Source organism: Cucurbita maxima, unplaced genomic scaffold, assembly GCF_002738345.1.
Source record: "Cucurbita maxima cultivar Rimu unplaced genomic scaffold, Cmax_1.0 Cma_Scf00031, whole genome shotgun sequence".
Classification (NCBI taxonomy): domain Eukaryota; kingdom Viridiplantae; phylum Streptophyta; class Magnoliopsida; order Cucurbitales; family Cucurbitaceae; genus Cucurbita; species Cucurbita maxima.
In genome coordinates, this window is record NW_019272047.1 from 1,237,491 (window position 1) to 1,260,101 (window position 22,611).

General features: G+C 39.3%; 3 protein-coding genes and 1 pseudogene across 13 annotated transcripts; 2 read left to right on the plus strand and 2 right to left on the minus strand.

Moving 5' to 3' along the window:
• Window positions 1-492: 492 nt before the first annotated feature.
• On the plus strand, window positions 493-7,784 carry LOC111466308 (actin-related protein 3-like). 3 transcript variants are annotated; one of them, XM_023110913.1, is made up of 10 exons: window positions 493-958; window positions 1,286-1,745; window positions 2,326-2,472; window positions 4,539-4,631; window positions 4,826-4,945; window positions 5,119-5,229; window positions 6,105-6,230; window positions 6,315-6,413; window positions 7,326-7,402; window positions 7,450-7,784. In XM_023110913.1, the coding sequence occupies exons 1-10, from the start codon at window positions 909-911 to the stop codon at window positions 7,451-7,453; spliced, it is 1,287 nt and encodes a 428-aa protein (XP_022966681.1). In that variant the 5' UTR covers window positions 493-908; the 3' UTR covers window positions 7,454-7,784. The 3 variants fall into 3 exon arrangements, 2 of the variants coding, with proteins under 2 accessions (XP_022966681.1, XP_022966680.1); XM_023110912.1 differs by having other exon boundaries at window positions 7,326-7,784; XR_002714355.1 differs by lacking the exons at window positions 7,326-7,402; window positions 7,450-7,784 and having other exon boundaries at window positions 6,112-6,230; window positions 6,315-6,408.
• A 967-nt stretch (window positions 7,785-8,751) lies between these two features.
• Window positions 8,752-12,680, minus strand: LOC111466305 (ultraviolet-B receptor UVR8). Of its 8 annotated transcripts, XM_023110907.1 has the most exons (7): window positions 12,410-12,680; window positions 11,882-11,922; window positions 11,516-11,785; window positions 11,066-11,415; window positions 10,585-10,986; window positions 10,091-10,478; window positions 8,752-9,277 (listed from the first exon to the last, which is right to left on the minus strand). In XM_023110907.1, the coding sequence occupies exons 3-7, from the start codon at window positions 11,738-11,740 to the stop codon at window positions 9,032-9,034; spliced, it is 1,611 nt and encodes a 536-aa protein (XP_022966675.1). In that variant the 5' UTR covers window positions 11,741-11,785; window positions 11,882-11,922; window positions 12,410-12,680; the 3' UTR covers window positions 8,752-9,031. The 8 variants fall into 8 exon arrangements, 7 of the variants coding, with proteins under 7 accessions (XP_022966675.1, XP_022966673.1, XP_022966671.1 ...); XR_002714354.1 differs by having other exon boundaries at window positions 8,752-8,926; window positions 8,978-9,277; window positions 11,516-12,680; XM_023110905.1 differs by lacking the exon at window positions 11,882-11,922.
• A 2,663-nt stretch (window positions 12,681-15,343) lies between these two features.
• On the minus strand, window positions 15,344-22,028 carry LOC111466497 (very-long-chain 3-oxoacyl-CoA reductase-like protein At1g24470). 2 transcript variants are annotated; one of them, XM_023111167.1, is made up of 4 exons: window positions 20,848-22,028; window positions 18,774-18,843; window positions 18,392-18,700; window positions 15,344-15,356 (listed from the first exon to the last, which is right to left on the minus strand). In XM_023111167.1, the coding sequence occupies exons 1-3, from the start codon at window positions 21,486-21,488 to the stop codon at window positions 18,422-18,424; spliced, it is 990 nt and encodes a 329-aa protein (XP_022966935.1). In that variant the 5' UTR covers window positions 21,489-22,028; the 3' UTR covers window positions 15,344-15,356; window positions 18,392-18,421. The 2 variants fall into 2 exon arrangements, with proteins under 2 accessions (XP_022966935.1, XP_022966934.1); XM_023111166.1 differs by lacking the exon at window positions 15,344-15,356 and having other exon boundaries at window positions 18,276-18,700.
• On the plus strand, window positions 16,794-17,618 carry LOC111466498 (annotated as a pseudogene).
• Window positions 22,029-22,611: the final 583 nt, after the last annotated feature.

Here is a 22,611-nt window from a genome sequence, read left to right on the forward strand (position 1 = left end):
GACTTTGATAGCATATAACTTGGATAGAAGAATCGGTAATTCGTAACATCTTCCTATAGGGCATTTTAGTCCTGACGAGTGTACTCATGATTTTGGCTACCCGTCATACGCTCTCATATTGACACGTATTGAATAAGCATGATCGAGATATCCGTCATGCAGCTACATGTAACATACCTTGGAGAAACATGACCATGACACTTGACAAGTTGGACGAGTATGCATGAGACGTTCATTTAAGGTATAAAAGATATTTCCTTAACCAAACTATTTTTAAAAAATAAAAAATGAGCTGAATCCGGTATTGCTGAAGGAGGGCCCATTGGGCCGGCGGATGTCGGAGTCTTTTGAATTTGAGTGGGCCCATAAGTAAGAAAAAGAGATCGGACGGCTGTGGATGCTCCATTTGAGGTGGAATCCAACGGCGGAAAATGGAAAAATGACATATATACTTTCTGACAAAATTGTCTGCTCCAAAAAGCAAAAGCCCCAACCCCGAAACCCACAGAGGTCGCCCAAGTGATTGCGTTTTGTTCGATTGCGAAGAAAAGCATCGGCAACAAACAATGATTATGAAGTTTGTCGGAGTTTTTCGATTCACTAATTTCGCTTATTGTTCTTAGAGATTGAAAACGAAAATGGCTGGTGCGATAATTGATTACAAGTTATCAAGCTCTGCGTTGAGTCGCTCCGTTCGCTTACGATCCAAGTCTGCTACTGCTCCGTCAACGTCCTCGTCGTCTTCTTCTTCTTATCTTGTTCTATCGCGCTTATTCGAGCGCCGTTGATGACCATGTTCCTCTGTTTTCGACCATATTCCGGATCTCAGTTGCAGGTCCACTTCCATTACCAGAATCTTCTTCTTACCGTCGACAACAACGAGCTTTGCGATATTCTCCCTTTTCCGCATGGACCCAGCTGGCGCTCGCCCCGCTGTAGTAATCGACAGTGGCACCGGGTATCCTTTAACATTCTATCTACAATGTCTATGAGTTTGGTTGGGTGGTGGGGGGGAGGGAGGGNGGGGGGGGGGGGGGGGGGGGGGGGGGGGGGGGGGGGGGGGGGGGGGGGGGGGGGGGGGGGGGGGGGGGGGGGGGGGGGGGGGGGGGGGGGGGGGTTGTGGTGATGGCTATTACTTGTTCGACGAAATGCCCAGTATGAACTTTGATTCTTAATTTCATTAATGTTGGTGTTTGTAGTTGAGTACCGTCTGTTTGGTTGAACTATCTAATGCTGTTTTTTTTTTTTTTTTAACTTTTTGTTTTTGTTATTGTTTCGTTTTCAGATATACTAAAATGGGGTTTGCCGGCAATGTAGAGCCGTGTTTTATTGTTCCTAGTGTAGTTGCAGTTAACGAATCGTTCTTAAACCAATCGAAAAATTCGTCAAAAGCGAATTGGCTTGCGCAGCATAATGCTGGTGTAATGGCAGATCTTGATTTCTTTATTGGAGATGAAGCGCTGGCTAAGTCGCGATCTAGTAGTACTTATAATCTCAGTTATCCAATTCGAAATGGTCAGGTTTACAATTGGGATGCCATGGAGCGGCTCTGGCAGCAGTGTATGTTTAATTATTTGCGGTGTGATCCGGAGGATCATTATTTTCTTTTGACAGAGAGCCCCCTTACAGCACCCGAGAGCCGAGAGTATACGGGTGAAATCATGTTCGAGACATTCAACGTGCCGGGTCTTTATATTGCTGTCAATTCCGTGCTTGCTCTTGCTGCCGGATATACTACATCTAAGGTTGGTGTGTAATTTGCAGACAATTCTAAATATTGTTCTTGATTTTAGATGATTAAAAGCACAAATTTTGCAACTATTAAGTGTTTTTTAAAATACCCACAAAGCAGTTGCTACTCTTTGGAGGCTTTGCTTGAGAGGTTTTTAGATTCCTTCAAACAGTTGATTATGATGGCAATTGTCCACTTCTTCATTCCTGTACAGCACCTTTTTGATTTAGTAAAGCTGCCTCCAAAATAAAAAGCTAGGATCCCTTTATCCTATTTTAGCGTGGACTTGTATTTCTTGCTTTTTCCCTTCGTGGGAAAGGAATTTCCCAAAAGATTTTGCCACTTCACTATTATTGAATAGTCATAACGTTTTGCCCAAAAAAATAATAATAATTAAGCCACTTCACAACTAGAGAAGGAAAGGGCAGAATCTATCATTATCTGTTTGAAGATCCACCGTTCTGTTTCTATGTCTGTTGTGAATCTTTAAAAGAAACCTAGTTGTAATCATCTTTTTCATTGCGAATATTATTTTATGTGTCTTAATTTGCATTAATCTTTTGCTCATGGATTTGACAAGTAGCCTATCTTAGTGTGAGATGACAGGGGTTGTAGTGGACATTGGAGATGGGGCTTCTCATATTGTGCCTGTTGCAGATGGCTATGTTATTGGGAGCAGCATTAGGTCAATTCCCATTGCTGGCAAAGACGTGACACTCTTTGTCCATCAGCTCATGAAGGTATGTTGTTTCTCTTTAGTTCTCTTCTTCGTCTTCTTTTGGTTTAAGAACTGTATTTTGATTGTTTTGAGGGTCCAGTATAGTGCTTGAGGTCAACTGTGAAACCCTGTCCTTATCAACTGCTACTACCTAATCTATGTATCACTGGCACCAGCATGTTATTACTGGAAAGTCTTAAGAATGTGGAAATGGAACTATTTAGAGGAATGTCTTTTGCTAAGTTTTCATTATTTGATATTTGTTACTGTTGACTGATTAACTGTGCTGTTTGTGTGTGAATCCTTCATTCTTCCACATCCATGTTATTGGACATAATGAGGTAGTGTTTTTTTTTTTTTTTTTTTTAAGACGATGTGTTGATGATCTGATATTCATGGTTTTGCCTGGTTCTACTTTGCCGAGCTTACTTGATTTGTTAATTCTTGTGAAGAAATGATAACTAGCTTGTTGATACTTAGCCGAGCTTATTTGATTCTTTAATTCTTGTGATGAAATGGTAACTAGTGGCCCTTTCTTTAGATCGAGTGAAAATGTGGTGGCATATGTAAAAAGTAACTTTCATGGTAAAAATGAAATAGTAGGTATTTTTGTGAAGTTATGACAACCTCTTGTTGCTTGAGATCTGATAGCATGCACCAACTAGTTGTTACAAATGGAGATCTTGGTTTTGGAGCTATACTAGGTCACTTCAACACTCGATCCTTATTAATATGTTGAACCATGTGCTTGCGTTCTTTGAAGCTATGTTAGGGCTTAGAATCAAAAGGGGTAAATGTCAACTTCTAGGTTTGAACTGTGAGGCCGACAAATTGGGTAGATGGGTTTCTTTCGTTGGGTGTGAAATCAGTGTCTTTCTTACTTCTTACTTGGGTCTTCCTCTTTGTAGTAATCCTAGAAGCCTTTATTTTTGTAGTCTGGTTATGGACAAGGTGATGAAAAAACTGGCCTCTTGAAACAAAGTTTTTTTTTCTCTAAAGGTGGTAGTGCGACTTCTCATTAGCTCGGTGCTTAGCAGTATCCTAATTTACTTATTTTCCCATTTTTGTGCACTTTGCAAGGTATGTAAGGTTATGAAGAAGTTGATGTGAAATTTCCTTCAGGAAGGGGTAGAACGTTGTGTGGTTTGCAATGGGGAGGAACTGTATATTGGGAAGATAATGGAGATAATTGGATAGGGGATCACCCCCTCTGCTTCATGTTTCCTTGTTTATATCATTTATCATTTATCATTTATCTTTTACGAGAAGTTGATGATGAGTGTTCTAACTCTTCTTTCTTTGATTGAAAAGTTTCAATTTAAGCCTAAGACGAGGGATATTTGTTATTACAATTCTAGCATGTCTGAGGGCTTTTCTTGTAGTTCGCTCTTTCGTTAGTTATTGCATCCCTCTCTGCCTTGTGAGTCTAATATTTCTCATTGGTGAAAAGTAAAAATTCCAAAGAATTCACCTGGCAAGTATCGAGGGACGAGTGAAACTTTTGAAAGCCTAGTGAGAAAGATGCCTTTTTTGGAAGGCGGGATCATTTTTTTGTGGAGCTGTGATTTTGCGTGGTCAGTCTGGAACTTGTTCTTTGGACAGTTTGGTTTTTAGGGTGCCAGACAAAGATGCGGTAGGGAAATGATCAATTGGTTCCTCCTTCATTTGCCTTTTCGTAAGAAGGGGAGGTTTTGGCGGCAAGTTGAGACATGCCCTTTATTGTGGGGCCTTCCGAGCGATAGTAACAATAGAACGTTGAGAGGGACCCTTCAGAGGTGTGGTCCCTAGTAAGGTTTAATGTCTTTAGGTTTTGTCTTACTTAATTGAAGTCCCTTCCTTTAATGGAACTTTCTTTTGTGGGTTCATTTTTTTTTTTGGAAGTGTGCATATTGTTGTTGAAGTTCAACTGTGTACTTCATATTTATGTTGTTTTGGGCATGTTGATATCAAAAGCTTAGCAAAATTGAGGATACAAGTAGAGAACGTTGGGTTTTATTATTTTATTATTTTCATTAATTTTAGTTTATGGAATGAGCCGTTGCTTATTGTTGGGCTCACAAACTCTTGCAAATTTACTGTTCCGTTTAGGAAAGAGGAGAGAATGTACCACCGGAGGACTCTTTCGAAGTGGCCAGAAAAGTCAAGGAAATGTATTGCTATACCTGTTCCGACATTGTCAAGGTTGGAACTTTACTGTACTTAATTTATAAATCTTGGTAGAAACCAAAAATAGCACCTCTTTAAGACTCCTTTCAATCATAACTTGGTTTAAAGTGAACAACTCACTTCTCAACCTACTCTGTTATAGTTTTGTTAGCTTCTCGACATATCTCTGTGTTGATGATTTGATCAGGTTTGTGTGTCATTGGTTTCAGGAGTTCAATAAGCACGATAGAGAGCCAGGCAAATACCTAAAGAATTGGAAGGGTATTAAACCTAAGACCGGCGCACCGTACTCTTGTGATATTGGCTATGAACGGTTTCTTGGTCCTGAGGTTTGCTTTTAGCTTATATCATCACGATGAATTTCATGGTAGATATTGTAATTGCATGTCTGGGTTAGGCTACGATGATTAGAAAGTTATTGTTATCATGGTGTTCACTTTGCAATTTTAATTATAAACAGATAGTGCTGAACTACTACTTGGTGATCTTTTTTGATCTTCAGGTGTTCTTCAATCCTGAAATATATAGCAGCGAGTTTACCACCCCTTTGCCTACAGTAATAGACAGGTGTATACAGTCTGCACCAATTGATACCAGAAGAGCATTGTACAAGGTAAAGTAGCCTGGACAAACTATTGCGTCTGATTATGATGAAACAATCGATCTGATGATATTAGTCGTTTTTATTGGGAGACATTTTGAACGTTTGTTACATTGTGTGTGCATTTACTTGGGAGAGCATTTACACTCAGAAATAACCAAGTCAATTAAGGCATAAAATAATGATCAAACGAGTGTTCTTCCCCTGAGAAATCCTTTGATTTCTTTTTGGCCATGTAATCCAGTAGAATGCTCTAGCAAAAAGCATCGACCGTTCTTGCATGGCCACAGGGTGTCCTGCGAGTGAGTAAAAGAGGAGATTTGGATCATTTAGTAGGGCTGTATACAATTAATATAAGGGAGGATCCTTCCCCATGACCGCTGAGCAAAATGTCGTACGAAAAATATATGGCTCATGTTTCTTTGTTGTTTTTGCAAATGGAGTACCCATGTCGCGAAATACTCATGAAATGCATCCTACGTTGTAGCTTGTTGTGGGTATCTGGCTTTGTGGCTAACCTCCTAATGAATAAATTTTGCTTTCTTTGGGTAATGGTCTGTCCATACACTGTCAAAAAAGATTGGGGGGGGGGGGGNGGGGGGGGGGGGGGGGGGGGGGGGGGGTCCTCGGTCCTGTGAGTGGCAAGATCATGGAGTTAGGAGCTCCTGGAGAACATGCCATTTGGTTCCAATTCCCATACACTTCTGTTCACTCTTGAACTGCTTAGACATATTCCAGGACTGTTTGAACTGCTTGGAGTGACTCCTTTCTAGAGCAAGTTTATTTGAACTGCTTAGACATATTCCATGACTGTTTTACATTGAGTCGATTCGTATTCTTTACAAAAGTCTTCTTCTGTTATTAAATATATTTTATGTTTATCTTAGAATATAGTTCTATCTGGAGGCTCAACTATGTTCAAGGACTTCCATAGGAGATTACAAAGAGACTTGAAGAAAATTGTGGATGCTCGGATCCTTGCGTCCGAAGTTAGACTAGGAGGGGAAATAAAAGTGAGAATTGTCATGTTGTTCTTTTTAAGAACTCTGGTTATAGTATTAAAGGACATTAATTGGTAATTTTTGTCCCATTTTCAGTCGCATCCAGTGGAAGTCAATGTTGTTAGCCATCCCATCCAGAGTTTTGCCGTCTGGTTTGGAGGTTCTGTTCTTGCATCAACTCCTGAGTTTTTCGCGGTATGTATGCTATATCCTTTATATGAAAGTATGATATGCTAATTACAACGTTCTTCGGAAGGGCTATCGATTTTGATTCCTGTTAGGTGCTTTTCTTGTCTGGTGGGTTGGGGAAGGGTGCATTCGGTTGATAAAATAGGGAGAAATGAGTCTGCAAAGATTGCACTTCTTTTAACGAGTCTGTTCGTTCAAGTAGTTTATTGGAAACGGTTGTTCTTTGACACGAGAGCTTCCCAAGTGTTCGTAGAGCGACTCTTGGGGAACTTATCAATAATCTTATAATATGCTTAGAGAGTATTTGTAATGCCCTAAGTCCACCGCTAGTAGATATTGTCTTTTTTTGGACTTTTTCTTTCGAGCTTCCCTTCAAGGTTATTTAAAATACGCCTGTTAGAGAGAGGTTTCCACGCTCTTATAAACAATGTTTCATTCCCCTCTCCAATTGATGTGGTATCTCACAATCCACCCCCTTCAGGGCCCAACGTCCTTGCTGGTACTTGTTCCTTTCTCCAATCGACGTGGGAACCTTCAATCCACTCCCCTTTGGTACCCAGCGTCCTTGCTGGCACAGTGCCTCGTGTCCACCCCCTCCTCGCTGGCATATCGCTCAGTGTCTGGCTTTTATACCATTTGTAACAGCCCAAGTCCACCGCCAGCAGATACTCTTCTATTTGGACTTTCCCTTTCGGGCTTCCTCTCAAAGTTTTTAAAACGCGTCTGCTAGGGAGAGGTTTCCACACCCTTATAAAAAATGCTCTGTTTCCCTCTCCTACCGATATGAGATCTCACAGTATTGATAACTTAGATACAATAGATACTTGCATATGGTCTCATCTCGTATGCAATGTTGGAAATCGACCAGTTCACTTGTTTCTCTAATCAATGAACTAATTTTGTTCAATTTCAATGCAGGCTTGTCACACAAAAGCAGAATATGATGAGTACGGTGCAAGCATATGCCGAACTAATCCTGTTTTCAAAGGAATGTACTGAAGCAAAGATTCTTGAGCTTTGGCAATTGGGTAGAGTATAGTCCCTGACTTATTGGATCAAATGCTCTGCTGTTTCCCCCTTGAAGAGCATGCACCTCGGTTCAGTTCGGTTCGGTTTGGTTAGGTTACGTGCTTCACAGCCGTTCATAGGTGTAAAATATGATATCGTTTTCTGTATAATTTGTACGAAATGTGATTCATTACTTCAATTCTTTCATTGATGGCCAGGTTTTCTAGTCCAAATTTAGCTTTTCTCATGTGGTAGATGGGCGTTGGGCGTCAAGGAATGCTATAAAATCATCAGCATTTCAGTGAATTTTAGATGAGCTGAGCTGAGCGGAAGTTTCTAAAAGAAGTTTATGTTCTTCTCTTTGTTGTCTCTTGATCGATTATTTGAATTTTTATTTATATATATATATATATATATTGTATATTAATTATTGGATAAAAATTTAAATTGGTATAGAAATTTAACATCCGACCTATAGAAATGTCCATGGGGACGGGTGGAAGCTTGTTCGGTAAAATTCTCTATTTATTTTTGTGGAGTCGGGATTCAATAATTTATTATATTTTGTTGATTGAAATAATTACTATAAATTGACAAAAAAAAAAAAAAAAAGGAGATTTTTTTGTATATTTTCTGATTACAAATATGTTTATTACATTATATTTATAATATGAAATCTTATATATAAATTTGATGTATTTTATTCGGCTATTTATGACGTATAATATAATTAATAATAATTTTATAAAACAAATCATTTATTGAATTTATTTCATACAAAATATTATCTTTAATTTATTTTGCTTGCGTTCTTCGAATGCGGTCGCGTAATTTGAATGATTTTAATTTTAAATTTCACGCGCCAACAAGATGTGACTGACATCTTCAGATCTGAAACGAAGACGGCCATAACTGTAGAGCTTCAATCAAGACTGGTAGCGGTGGATTTCAGCCACTGATATGCTTCGGATCTTTTAGCAATGGCGGTTGAAGATGAACAGAATTGAGTTTTTCTTCAACAATGAGGTCGTAATTTACATCGATTTTACTGGTATTGAGATTGTTTTCATTCGATTTGGTCTGATGTTGGCCATGCTGAGTTCTTGAAGTATTCGATGAATTTTTCTTTCATTTTCTTCGTCTATCTTGTTCTTAAGATCTTAATCCTCTGTTCTACCAAATTGATTTGCTGTTTCGTTCATCTCTTGAAGTATTCGATGAATTTTCCTTTCGTTTTCTTTGTCCATCTTGTTCTTAAGATCTTAATCCCCTGTTTTGTTCATTTCAATGGCCGACTATAATCTTCGTATAATGTAAAAGAACCAGAAACCAAATCCACCATAAACTCCATCTGAAGCTTCCATAGAATGTTAACAAGACTATAAACAACTTAAACCCTAACAAAAGAACAAGCAGGCCCATCCATTTCCCATCCAAATATCAACAACAACCATAAAACCATTCTTCACTTCTTTTTTCTATTTACAAATTAATAATTTCATACGGCAAATCTAGGGATTAAAATGCAATGCCATGACATTAGTATTACTTTGGACATCAATGGAGCTGTGTTTGCTGAGAGTAAGTTACTGACTTCGTTCTTTGTTCTTTTTTGGTTAATTTAGATCAATGTCAACTTGCTCTGGATTTCCCCTTTCAGTTTGATTCGCCATAAGTTCGACTCCGAGCTGCCCTTTGTCTCCAGCACCAAATGCATACAACTTTCCCGACTCGGTCAGTGCGAAGGTGTGTGCATTCCAGTAAATTGAGTTAGTGAGGCTAATCTGAACTACCCGCTCGTTAATTTGCTTCAGAGACGTTACGAGTTCCGGGCTTAAAATGTGAGGGTTCCGATTCCCCTGCACAACATCCATTAAAAAATCTGTTACTTGTTAGAATTCAACAGATCATGCAGCTGATTTTACAAGACTGTGTGTGTATCTGTATAAGAAAAGCAACAAAAGAATGAACAGTCGTCTAGCTTATATGCTGGTTGATAATCAAGTACATTATGCATGGAAAGTGTCTAAATGAGAGAAGCACGGTGTTTGTTGGTTGGAAATTTGTAAGCGAGGCCTTTCAGGAAGCCCAAAGCAAAGCAATTATGGCTTATTCTCAAAGTTGACATCGTGGAGAGTTGTAATTTCTAACATGGTATTAGAGCCATGTCCTTAACTTAGCTATGTCAAAAAAGTTGTGAGCCTCACAGGTGTAGTCAAAGGTGACTCAAGTGTCGAAAAATGGTGTACTTTGTTCGAGGACTCTAGGGAAGGAATCAAGCCTCAATTAAAGGGAGGTTATTTAGGGGCTCCATAGACTTCAGGAAAGGCTCTGTAGTGTACTTTGTTCGAGGGGAAGATTGTTAGGAGGGAGTCCCAATTGGTATGAGGCCTTTTGGGGAAGCTCAAAGCAAGGCCATGAGAGTTTATGCTCAAAGTGGACAATATCATACCATTGTAGAGAGTCGTAATTTCTAACAAAGTACGGCGTAGAAAGCATTTGAGATGCAACTCGTTTGGAATTGATTGAAAGAATTTGGCATCATGATAACATATCCATCCTAAAGAACGGCATCTGTTGAAGGATAGGATGTGTTTGATGCTATGGAATCAGTTTATCATGATAGTTATATAGTATAAGTAAAGAAGACAGTATGAGCAAGGAGAAAGGGAGACCTCTCCATCAGCGATGCCGTTATTATGCCCCAGACTAGCGGATTCTCCGCAACCGAAAGAATACACGTCGCCATCATCAGATACTACAAAGGTTGTATAATCTCCTGTAGCAACATGAACTGCTTTGACATTGCTTAATGCTTCCACCACCTTTGGAGAAGACTCACACTCCTCATTCCCATGACCCAGGCACCCGTAACGACCCCAACCCCATGTACAAACTCGACCGTCCTGACCTACAATGGCTGCGTGCCAAGCACCAGCAGCAACCACGACTGTCTGAAGATTCAGAAGCTGAAATTGTTCAATGAGTCGTGGGTGTTTCTCGTCCGTTCTTGAACCGTGACCGAGCTTCCCACCCAGTCCACACCCTACAGAGTACACTGACCTGATGTTTTTGACAAAATAGGATTGTGAATGAACTGTGCTAAGTGGAAAAGACAGAAATCTTAAAAACAGGAATGCTGCTTGAGGAAAATGAAAATGAAGCTTACATGCCATTAGGATGACAAGCTAGAGCAAGAAGATAGCAATATCCAGCAGCAATTTGAACAACTGGAGTGTTCTCTAAGGCTCCCATCAATGGCCGTGGTTCCAAGTCGTTCGGTTCGGTTTGATGACCGAGTCTACTGTCACTTCCCCAAGAAAATGTGTACACTCTACCTTCTCTTGATAGTACAGCAGTGAAGAAATTGCCAATTGCAGCTTGCACCACAAATATATCCTTAAGGGATTCGACCAACTTCGGTGTCGTAACAACAGGAGCTCCTTGAGCTCCATACTCAGCTTCACCAAATGAGTCCTTGCCAAATGCATAAACACGCCCGGCATCGCTGATTAACATTGTCCTCCCGGAACCTGCTACTGCCTGAATTATTCGAATTCCTTGCAGGGATCTGCAACATCACGGAGTCCATTAATGTTTATACTATGTCTCTTTGTATCAGGTGAAAGATTTGTTGGGAATTTCGCAACCTGATTAGGCGAGGCCGTGATTCGTCTTCGGTCGTACCATGTCCAAGCTGTCCTGAGCTGTTGGAACCAAAGGAGTAAACAGCTCCTTTCGACGTGACCGTGATGCTATGACCGGGTCCTGCTATCGCCAGGAATTTCTCCCTTCTGCAACAAGCTTCTCCAGCCAGTAAAAACCTCAATGCCAGTTTCCATGAACCACCACATCTTTGCTTCAAAGCTTGCTGCTGCTCTGTTGTCATAGGTTTAAATATGGCTCTCTTTCGACACATATCCAAAGCAGCAAGTTCCGAAATCGATAATTCATAATCAGGAGCGAAATTCGCAGGCTGTCTAAAGAACGAACACGTCGCCTGCAACACACACAACCAAAATCAATCAGCAGCATTACCAATCCTAGAGTAGTCACAACAATGCTGGTAAACCCGAACAAGCGAAAACGTAAGAACTTGCCTCTAACTTTGCAAGGTCTTTCGGATCCAAGTTACATGCTGTTAGGACATGAAGAACAATGGAAGGATTGGTAGCTAAGGGGAATTCACCGGGGTAGGATTCCCCAAAGCAATGGCGTTTGGATAAAGGAAATGTCGACGCTGGATTGGTAACGATACTCGAAACCGATTGATCAGGAATGCTACAGAATTGTATAGGCGCCGTTTCGCTTGTCGTGGCATCCATGGGCACTGCCAAAGGCTCTGCAGTGCCCAAACTTGATAGAAATGGCTGAGATTTCACGAACACATAGAACAAAGACATCACTATACAGTAGCCGATTCATTGTAAATCAAGAACATGGGAGAAGAATCATTCATTATCTACCTAGATTAATCCGATTGCTCAACAAACTTCCACTCTTAAATCTACACAGAACAAACAAAGCAAGCCTGTATAAATTCCTCATAACACAAACAAATGGAGAATCAAAGCCATTCAATGGATTAGTTTGAAAAAAACTCGTTGAATTTAGAGCCAAAGTTCCCAACCCAGTTCAAAATCACCACTCCATCACTACAATTTGAACTCGAACAAAGCTAAAAAAACAAACCCAAGTGAAAGAGTAGGAGAATGAACAGCAAGAAACACTAAGATCATGATGAAAATGGATCGAAAGAGGCCAAAATGACCAGAAATGCTAGCAATTAGCTTGAATCCTTAACGTCCCATAACAGGGTTTACAATTATAACCAAACCCACAACGATCAAACACGATTTTCTCCAAAAAAAACAAAAATTTACACAGACCCAGATCAAAAAACTTGCAGAAACTGAATTTTTTTCCCCGAAATCCCCAAATTTCTCGATGATCATCATAGATCGAGTAGAAATTTATTGAGAAAACGAAATTACATAGGAATGGAAACGAAAATCCATGAAAACCCAACTTCATCCACCAAGAATTGCCCAGTTTTTTTTGTTTAATTGGATCAGATGCAACTCGAAATGGAAGATGATGATGATGATGATGATAATGAAGAAGACGAGGGCGAGGATGATTTAGGAATTGTTGTTCTCCAAAAGAAAATGAAAGGGAATTTTTTTTATGATTGTTCTTCCAAATCTATGAGTTTTGGAAGGAGGAGAGATGAGGTGTCTGTTTGATGGTGAATCTGTAAGAGAAAGAACTGAATTTCTCTGTGATTTTCCATTATTTATAGGGATCAGTTTTTTTTTACACGTTACCCCTCCTGCTTTTGACTCTGTCATAAATTCTTTGTTTTTACTTTTTTACCATAAAAAATTTGGATTTTTAATTCAAATTCACCACTTCCTCTCCTTCCCTTTACATTTTTACCCTCTAAAGTTACAGTGAGATGGTTATTAGGCATCGTTGAGGTAAATTTGATTGGAACCCACATTTTCTTATTAAAAAAATTGAGGGAAAAATACTCGGGAATTTTTAAGAGTAACTTAAATATATTTAAAGAATTAAAAAGGTGGGATTTTACTTGATGAGTAGAACTAAATATTATTTATAAGGGTGGAAAAATCTCTCCCTAGTAGACATGTTTTAATACCATGAGACTTACGTAATGGACAAAAACGGACAATATATTGCTAGCATTGGGCTTTGGCCGTTACTAATGGTATTAGAGTGATACCGGTGCGAGTAAGGACATTAGGCCGTAAAAAGGATGGATGGTAAGATCTCAAATCAATGGTAGAGGAGAAAGAAATATTATTTACAGGGAACACCCAAAAATGACATTATTGCTAAGGGAGAGCTTAGACAGTTACAAATAGTATCAGAGTCAGACATCAAATAATGTACTAGCAAGGAGATTGAACCCCGAAGGGGGTGGACACAAGGCAATGTGTCAACAAGGACATTCTTTACAAGTGTGTGAAAACATCTCTCTAACAGATGTATTTTAAAACTGTGAGACTGACAACGATACGTAACGGGCCAAAACGGACAATATTTGCTAGCGATGAGTTTAGGGTATTATAAATGGAATTAGAGCTAGACACCGAAACTGTGAGTAGACAAAGAAAAAGAGGACGTTTAAGTACGAGTTGTGCAATAGATGTTATCTTCAACCTTCCTCAAATAACTCTAAAACCTCAATAGTATAATAGAATCTCTCAGTAGATTTGTTAACTCTAAGTACGAGTTGTGCACACTCACTATGTGTCCATGTTTTGGAGTTTGAGAAAAATCTTAAAAGGGTTCTACAAAAGAAGGGAATGAACTTTCCGTCTCTACGGTTGAAGTATTACTGACCGTTTTGATTTTATTAACCATTAAAATAAAGCATTATAGTAGCATTAGAAACCGTTTTGATTTTATTCACAATTAAATAAAACAATAAATAAGAGAGTAACAACTCTACCTCGGTAGAATCCATAGCTTGCAAGACTACTCAAAGTATTCCAACAAAACATAAGTTCTCTCACATTCACACATCTTCCTACTATAACTCAAACAATCAAACAAGCTCGTAGAAGCCTCTTGAAAAAAAATCTCAAAGAGATTGAAGAACGCGTGTTTCAAAAGAGAAGCGTGAGAGATTAGTGGTCTCTTGGCCGTTCTAGACTCTTATAATCTTGGTCAAATAATATATTTGAATATCTAATATATTAAGATATAATATCTTATTTAAATCACATCAAAAATAGTATAAAATATTCTAAATATATTTAACTAATTTAAATTTCATTCAAATTTTAAATATATTTTTATTTCATGTATCAATATTTAATATATAAAATATAATAAATATATTTTTCTCTTTTAATATTTTTAATATATAAAATATTACTTCAAATTAAATATACTTTTATTTGTATATTAAATATTAATTTTAATTTTTTTTTATATTTAAAAATTCATTTTACTCATAATTACATCTTTAGCTACATTATCTAATAAACAATTTGTTTATGATTTAATTATAAAAAGTCACCGTACATGAGAAGGTGGGACCCATTATTCCAAATATCAATACAAAATAATTAACCTTATTTATCTTATTATAGAAAAGGAATTTCATCTCATGATATTATGTCCACAACTCCCTGTCTAGTCAACCTCACAAAATGGTAGGTATATTGAATCGACACTGCAAGTCATTTTCACTCATGCAATTTAAAGGGCAAGTCTAATAGGTAAGAGTTCAAAACTCAGTCAGGATTAAGATCAAGTTGTATAATCATGATGTGAAATATTAATTTTTTTTAATTAATTGATTTATAAAGAGAAATTAAATATTTCTTGGTCCGGTCCAGTCTTATATAAACTCATTATATAAGATACCGCATTCCCACGAACGATTTATATTAAATCATTTGTAACCATATCAATAATGCTATCAGAACAAGACATCCAACATTATCCATATACTATAAACTCTTTAAGTTATTATTTGAACATTATCTTATTGTAAGTCAACCATATATCGCTCAAGATTACATTAATAACATTGGATTTTTATACCATAGATAATATTAAATTATAAATAAAATATTAAAAATTAAATAATTAATCACGAGACTTTAGATATAGATCCTAACAACAAATACATATCTTTAACCTAGAGAAAGGAAACTCTTCCTCGTGTTGAATCTTTGCTACATTAAAATTCTATATCTCAACCTAATCATCAGAGTTGGGTGTTACAACCACCTCACTAGTGTAGAATTCTATTAAAGATCGCATCCGTGCATATTCTACCTTATAGCCTGCGACTGATTCAGCTTCCATTTTTGGGAGATCAAACGGAGCTCGATTAGTTTCTGCTAGACGAGAAATAAAGAACCTAACCAATACAAGGAACAAGGAAATACCATACCATATCTGCTTTTGTGCCATGACAATCTCACTCGAATTCCGAAAACAAAACTTCGATCATCCCCTCAAAACCCACAAGACCAACCCTTCACGCCAAATCTTCCCTCCCTGGAACCGCCGTCGCCAGAGTAATCTTCTCCACACTGAGCTCCACTGATGCTGCCTTCGCCACCCAGCAAATCGCCGATCTAGCAGAGGGCGATAACCGGGGGCTGGCCCTGTTGCTGCCACTCATCCTGGCGGTGGCTTGGGTTCTGTTCAACATTCTTCAACCAACGTTGAATCAACTGAATCAGATGTCGACAGAGAAAGCGATGGTTAGAAGGAACGAGGATAATAGTGACCTCTCTCCATAAGAACTCACATCGTGCTCAACTTGATCGATGCTTGTCTTGTCTGACCCTCGACTTCTTACTTATTCATGTTTCTACGTACCAAGACCCAATACAATTCTCCTACGTGGAGGGCTCTAACCTCTTCAGAGTTTATGGTCGAAGGGTTTTGAATACTTTTTCCCGTTCTATTCAACTGTTGATTTGTTATTATTATTTTTATTAGAGTAAATATATGATTGAATACGACTGTTGTAATATTAAAATTCAAATGTTTAGAAATTATGTTAGTTAAACATTATAATTATATATTTTTTGAATTATTCATTAGAATATAATTTAAAAATACAAAAATGAAAACGAAAAATGAAAAAATAAAATAATAATAAATTAAGAATAATACAAGCAAGAAAGGTGATATTATAACACGGAGTGAAATGTCCGGTCCCTTCTTTACACATTTATATACATAGCACGATAAATACAACCATTTTCAAATTTGATGGAATTGTTTGATCTTAAAGGAGGGTCGAGTGGATGCCCTTTGGAAGCTAAGTTTTAGATCTCGGTTGCTTCCTCTCTTGTTAGTATTTTGCGTGCATGGTGTTTTTTAAAGAGACTCAAAAGATGTAACAGACTAAGTCCACCACTAATAACTATTGTGAGATCTTACCTTAGCTTCAAACACATAGTTTAGGGAAAGGTTTCTACACTCTTATAAGTTAAGTTTCTTTCCCCTCTCCAACGACGTGGGATCTTACGATCTACCCTTTTCTTGAGGGTTATCGCTTAGTGTCTAGCTCTGATATCATTTATAATAGTTCAAGTCATCGTTAGCAAATATTATCCGTTTTAATCCGTTACGTATAACCATCAGCATCACAGTTTTAAAATACGATTGATAGGGAGATGTTTTCACACCTTTAAAAATGTTTTATTCCCCTTTCGATCTGATGATTGATTGCTATGTCGAATATGTTGAAATGTTAAGAACTATTGAGCAATAATCATAATTAATATCCACGAAACCAACCATACCCATTCATTCATTAATTTATTTTTATAAGGTATGAAATCAAAACGTGAAGACATTATTTGTCAAAAATTCCCATGCAAAATGTCAACAAAAAACGACCAAATTTAAGCTCCTTTGAAGAACAGAGCAAGAACAGAGACAAGAACAGAGACAAGCTCTGTTTTAGAGAGAGAGAAAAAAAAAACAGAGAGAAATGAAAGGAACTCGAACAAAACCTCTTGTGATTTCCAAATACTTCGTGTTATCTCTGTTTTTCTCTCCCTTTCCTTCTTCTCTTATCTCTCCGCCCTTTCTACCACCGTCTCTCCACGGCGGCGACGGACAATCCCAAGCCGGAATCGGGCGATTTAAAGATCCGACCTGGGTACACCTCCTACGGCGATTTCATTTTCCCGAAGCTCCGAAAGATCTGGACGACCCGAGATTGGGACCGGAAAATCCAGGTTTTTTCCAGATTCTTCGAGGGGTTAAAAGGGGAAGGGCTAATCTCGCCGGAATCGAAAGCTCTGTGCATCGGAGCTCGGGTCGGGCAGGAAGTGGAGGCATTGGGAATGACACTTTAGATTTTGAATTCTCGAATGTGTTCGATCATGCTCTGTTTCCGGAGCGGTTCGTGGCGGAGATCGAACGGACGTTGAAGCCCGGCGGGGTCTGCGTTTTACACGTGGCGTTATCGCGACAGACGGATAAGTACTCCGCTAATGATCTGTACAGTGTGACGGCGTTGGAGGCTCTGTTTAGGAGATCGGCGGTGGTACGCGTCGGGAAGATCGACGGCTTTGGATTGGACACGGAGGTTGTCTTCCGGAAAACGACGAACAGGATCCGACGGTCCTGATTCGGTTATTTTTTTGTATTTATTTTTTTATTTGTTTTAATTTTAAATTGAATTAAGAATTTAAAAGTGAATACAGCTGTTATTGGATTATATTTTGGTTTAATTTTTGCTGATTGGACCCAAATTGCTGATGTGGCGTAGACCGGACCCGGTTGTCAATTCTTTTTATTGTTTTTTTTAATGTGATTTTAAATTAATTAATAATGTTTTGTATTTATGTAATTACCACTCATTTTATGGTCATTCATTTAAATTAATTATAATCAAAATTTTAAACCTACGGCTAAACTCGTAAATCGAGTTTTAACGAGGTATTTATGTGAGGATAACCTCGGGGATCCTCTCTTTCTTTGATAAGATTGCATGGAAGATAAATCGAACTTCTACCGTGAATCATTGGGTCCTTACATGCCCACATGGATTCGTACCAACTTGACTGATTTAGGTTGGATCAAGTAGGTAGCCCGAGCTGGGTTTATATGTTGTTTGATTTTAGTTGCCTTTTTATCTTTTTGTGTTTGGTAGTAGACTTTGTGATTGTACAGTACTCACCTCAACAAGTGAGTCAAGTCAAATTGTATTAACATCGTCTATGGTTAAACAACGTATGCTTAAGCCTCTGGCCCCGTTTGAAAAGAAGGTTTTAGAAAATGGAAGCAAATAGATTTTTGAAAGCAAGTTTGAAAGTAAGAATGAGAAGATTTAAAAGCAATATTATATAACTATAAGCAAAATGTAACACGACGACTTAAATAACCTATAACTCTTCGAGTAGGGAAGGCAAGGGAAGGCAAGAATCAAGTTGAACAAACCATGTCATACCACCTTATTGAACAATTCTATCACATCCATGAGTCTAAGCCCTTCATTCTTGTTTGCAACCTTCAATCCCTTTCGTGGCATCCGATCCCTTCCTCCTCCGCTGCAACCCGATCGACAGTCGCCAGGCGTCGAGAACTGCCTCCGGGAGCAGACAAGCAAAGCACCATTGAAGAGAGTGAGACCAGTAAGGGGTGCACCGTGGCTCATATCCAACTCTGCGAATTGCAGCTCTTACATAGTCATCGGCCGATGGGATGAACAGCGATGCTCTGCTCACTGATGCCACTCTTGATGCCATTTCAGTTGCTACATACAATGGCACCTGGTTTTTTGAATTCACACAACAATTTCAGCTCTAAACATAGCTGTAAGAAGAGGGGGTGAGCTTTACTAACCTGACACTGAACATCAATTCCCCAGTCTTTGTATTCCCCATGGAGAGATCTCGAGAATCGGTCCACGTACCTGCAAAACAACCACAGATTCTGTCACCAACAAGCTCAAATGGAAGATTTCGTTTCAATTTTTCAGCTATCTCACAATTAGAAAAGTTAAGGATTTTACTTATGATATTATTAAAGGTCAACTTAGATGTGGAATTTGGAAGCTAATGCGTGGATGGAAAAACGAATTGGGTTTCTGTATGTACGGCTACTGTAACAATTCAAGCTCACCGCTAACCTATATTGTCCTCTTTAGGTTTTCTCTTTCAAGCTTCCCCTCATGGTTTTAGAACTTGTCTGTTAGAGAGAAGTTTTCACACCCTTATAAAGAATGAGATCTCACAATCTACCCCCTTTGGAACCCAACGTCCTTGTTGGCACAACACCTCATGTTCACCCCTCTTTGAGGCTCAGCCTCCTTACTGGCACATTGCCAATGTTTGGCTCTAATCCATTTGTAACCGTCTAAACCCACTACTAGCAGATATTGTCCTCTTTAGACTTTCCCTTTCAGGCTTCCTTTTAAGGTTTTTAAAACGCGTCGGCTAAGAAGAAGTTTCCACATCCTAAACCTACATGTTTCGTTCTCCTCCCCAACTGATGTGAGATTTCATAGCTGCTGCATAAGGAAATGAAGCTGAATTTACAGACAATGTGCCAACAAGGAGCTGTGGCAGTTGCTGAGTACAGCAACAGTACTCTTTCATCTGCCGGTATCTGTAACAGTTTCATCTCAAAATCAGGGAAGAATTTAATAGTTTCTCAAAAGTTGGTTGGCAAAACAAGAAGACATGGCCATTGCTGAAGCAAGTGGGTGGTGAGGGAGGCACATGTCAGTAACGGTTCTTCAAACAGGAAGAGAGAGAAAGAGATGAAGTTTTCTTCTTCATTCTCTTGATTTTCTTTTCCATTTTCTTCCCTCCATGATCACCAAGTCCTGATAACATATTGTGAAATACCACATCGGTCAGAGGAGAGAACGAACCATTTGTTATAAGGGTATGGAAACCTCTTTCTAATAGGCGCGTTTTAAAAACTTCGAGGACAATCCCAAAAGGGAAAGCCCAAAGAGGGCAATATCTACTAGCGATGGACTTGGGCGGTTACAAATGGTATTTAGAGCTAGACACCGAACAGAGTGCCAGCGAGAACGCTAGCCCTAAGGAAGGTGAATTGTGAGATCCCACATCGGTCAGGGAGTAGAACAAAAATTCCTTATAAGGATATGGAAACCTCTCCCTAGTAGACGCGTTTTAAAAACCTTGAGGGAAGCCCAAAGAAGACAATATCTGCTAACAGTGGGCTTGGGCTATTACAAATGGTTTAGAGCCAGGCACCAATTGGTGTGCCAACAAAGACGTTGGGCTCTAAGGGGGGTGGATTGTGAGATTGCACATTGATCGGAGAGGAGAACGAAACATTCCTTATAAGGGTATGGAAACCTCTCCCTAGTAGATGCGTTTTAAAAACCTTGAGGGAAGTCCAAAAGGGAAAACCCAAAGAGAACAATGTCTGCTAGGAGTGAACTTAGGCTGTTACAAATGGTATTAGAGCTAGGCACAGACCGGTATGCCAGCGAGGACGCTGGGCCCTTAAAGGGGTGGATTGTGAGATCCCAGATCGGTCAGAGAGGAGAACGAAACATTCCTTATAAAGGTATGGAAACCTCTTCATAGTAGATGCGTTTTAAAAACCTTGAGAGGAAGCCCAAAAGGAAAAGTTCAAAGAGGACAATATTTGCTAGCGGTGGGCTTGGGCTGTTACAAATGGTATCAGAGTCAGGCATCAATCGGTGTGCCAACAAGAACACTGGCCCCTAAGGGGGTGAATTGTGAGATCCCACATCTATCGGAGAGGAGAGCGAAACATTCTTTATAAGGATATGAAAACCTCTCCCTAGTAGACGTATTTTAAAAACCTTGAGAGGAAGCCCAAAAGAAAAAGTCGAAAGAGGACAATATTTGCTAGCGGTGGACTTGGATGTTACAAGTAAAAAAGAAAGAAAGTTGGGTAGTTGATTACTTACGCTTTTGTAGCAGCATAGATAGCATAGAGAGGATGAGAAGGTACAATAACAGCAGCGCCGGAGCCAATATTCACAATAGCTCCTCTGTTCTTCTTAATCATCTTGGGCAAAACAGCTTTGGTAACCCAAGTAGTGCCTTTCACGTTCACTTTAAAAACATCCATCCAAACTTTCTCATCCACTTCATGGAACAAGTTAGCGTTTGGATATGTAATTCCCACGTTGTTTATCAGAATCCCCACGTCCAAATCTCCAATCACCTCCTTAATCTCAGCAATACCAACGCCAATATCGTCCTCTGTGAAGTCCAATTCAATGATCTTTATGTTTTTATCAGGAAACTGAGATTGGATATCCTTGGAAACTGACTTCAGCTTGGCTGAGCTTCTGCTAATGAGTATAAGGTTAAGGCCTGCACTGGCCAGCTGATAGGCAAAGGACTTTCCGATGCCGTCCGTGGCACCAGTGACTATGGCCCAAGAGCCATAGCGTCTCAGATCCTTGGGGGGTCTGAGAAAGGCTCGGTAAACCCACCGAACCACGGTGGTGGAGCATTGGAGAATGATTAAGAAGCCAAGCAAGGAGAGGGCAAGAAGCCAAATTGGCTGAGAGGATACTAACAGAGAGCATGTTACAATCATGGTGTGAATAATCTGTTACATTAACTGGTTCCCTAATAAGGAGGGCGAGAGAGAGTAGAGACAAAGTAGAGAGAGAGTAGAGAGAGGAAACTCTGTTTTATTACCTACTTCATGTGAATGGTCATTTTCATCCATTCGTTATTGGAAGTTCATGCATGTCCCTTCAACCAAAACAAGGCATGAAGTGGGATAAAAACCAAGTGTTTTCACTATGGCTGTGAGTATGCCTCCAAAGATTAAATGAAACTCAGAAGATGAATATGGCCACCAACCATACGACATTAATGGAGAAATCAGAGAGACAACTGGCACAGAGCTTCCTTCCTTTAAGGAAAACAATGGAAATATACTGTACTGTTATAGTAACTTCTGTGGAGGGCAGTAAGAAAAGGAAGTACATGATAACTTTATAAAAATTTTCCTTCAATGTTTTACCGAGAAATTGGACGATTCTTGAAAAACGGAGTGTGAGATCACACATCGGTTGGGGAGGAGAACAAAACATTTTTTATAAAGGTGTGAAAACTTTTTCCTAACAGACGCGTTTAAAACTGTGAGGCTAACGGCGACACGTAACGGGCCAAAACGGACAATATCTGTTAGTGGTGAGCTTGGGCTGTTACAAATGGTATCTGAGCCAGACATCGGATGATGTGCCAATGAGGAGGCTGAGCCCCGGCGGGAGTGGACACGAGGCGGTGTGCCAGTAAGGACGTTGGGACTCGAAGGGAGGTGGATTGAGGGGTCCCACATCGACTAAAGAAGAGAACGAGTGCTAGCGAGGACGCTAGGCCCCGAAGGATGGTGGATTGTGAGATCCCACATCGGTTAGGAAGGAGAACGAAACATTTTTTATAAGGGTGGGGAAACCTCTTCTTAGCAGACACATTCTAGAAACCTAAAGGGAAAGCCTACTAGGAAAAACCCAAAGAGGACAATATTTGCTAACGGTGAGCTTTAGTTCGTGATTCAGACTGCTCACCTGTCCAATTTTATTCATCAAAAGCTACCATCTCTCCTGCAAGATGAAAGCACCGATGCAATTACTCCTTACGGGAAGGACCATTAGATTATTGAGCCAAAGATGATAACTCTGCTACTTCCAAGACATTAATTGCTAACA

What these genes read in the sequence shown, in the direction of transcription:
- LOC111466308 (XM_023110912.1), top strand. Translation starts at nt 909, where the DNA reads ATGGACCCAGCTGGCGCTCGCCCCGCTGTAGTAATCGACAGTGGCACC. An exon ending in TTGTCCATCAGCTCATGAAG is followed by an intron (nt 2,473 to 4,538) that starts GTATGTTGTTTC and finishes TGTTCCGTTTAG; the next exon opens with GAAAGAGGAGAGAATGTACC. An exon ending in GACTAGGAGGGGAAATAAAA is followed by an intron (nt 6,231 to 6,314) that starts GTGAGAATTGTC and finishes TCCCATTTTCAG; the next exon opens with TCGCATCCAGTGGAAGTCAA.
- LOC111466305 (XM_023110903.1), bottom strand. Translation starts at nt 11,818, where the DNA reads ATGTCTTTGTTCTATGTGTTCGTGAAATCTCAGCCATTTCTATCAAGT. An exon ending in GCTTGTCATCCTAATGGCAT is followed by an intron (nt 10,479 to 10,584) that starts GTAAGCTTCATT and finishes CAAAAACATCAG; the next exon opens with GTCAGTGTACTCTGTAGGGT. An exon ending in ACGGCATCGCTGATGGAGAG is followed by an intron (nt 9,278 to 10,090) that starts GTCTCCCTTTCT and finishes ATGGATGTTGTG; the next exon opens with CAGGGGAATCGGAACCCTCA.
- LOC111466497 (XM_023111167.1), bottom strand. Translation starts at nt 21,488, where the DNA reads ATGATTGTAACATGCTCTCTGTTAGTATCCTCTCAGCCAATTTGGCTT. An exon ending in ATCTATGCTGCTACAAAAGC is followed by an intron (nt 18,844 to 20,847) that starts GTAAGTAATCAA and finishes GTTGTTTTGCAG; the next exon opens with GTACGTGGACCGATTCTCGA. An exon ending in GAATTGATGTTCAGTGTCAG is followed by an intron (nt 18,701 to 18,773) that starts GTTAGTAAAGCT and finishes TCAAAAAACCAG; the next exon opens with GTGCCATTGTATGTAGCAAC.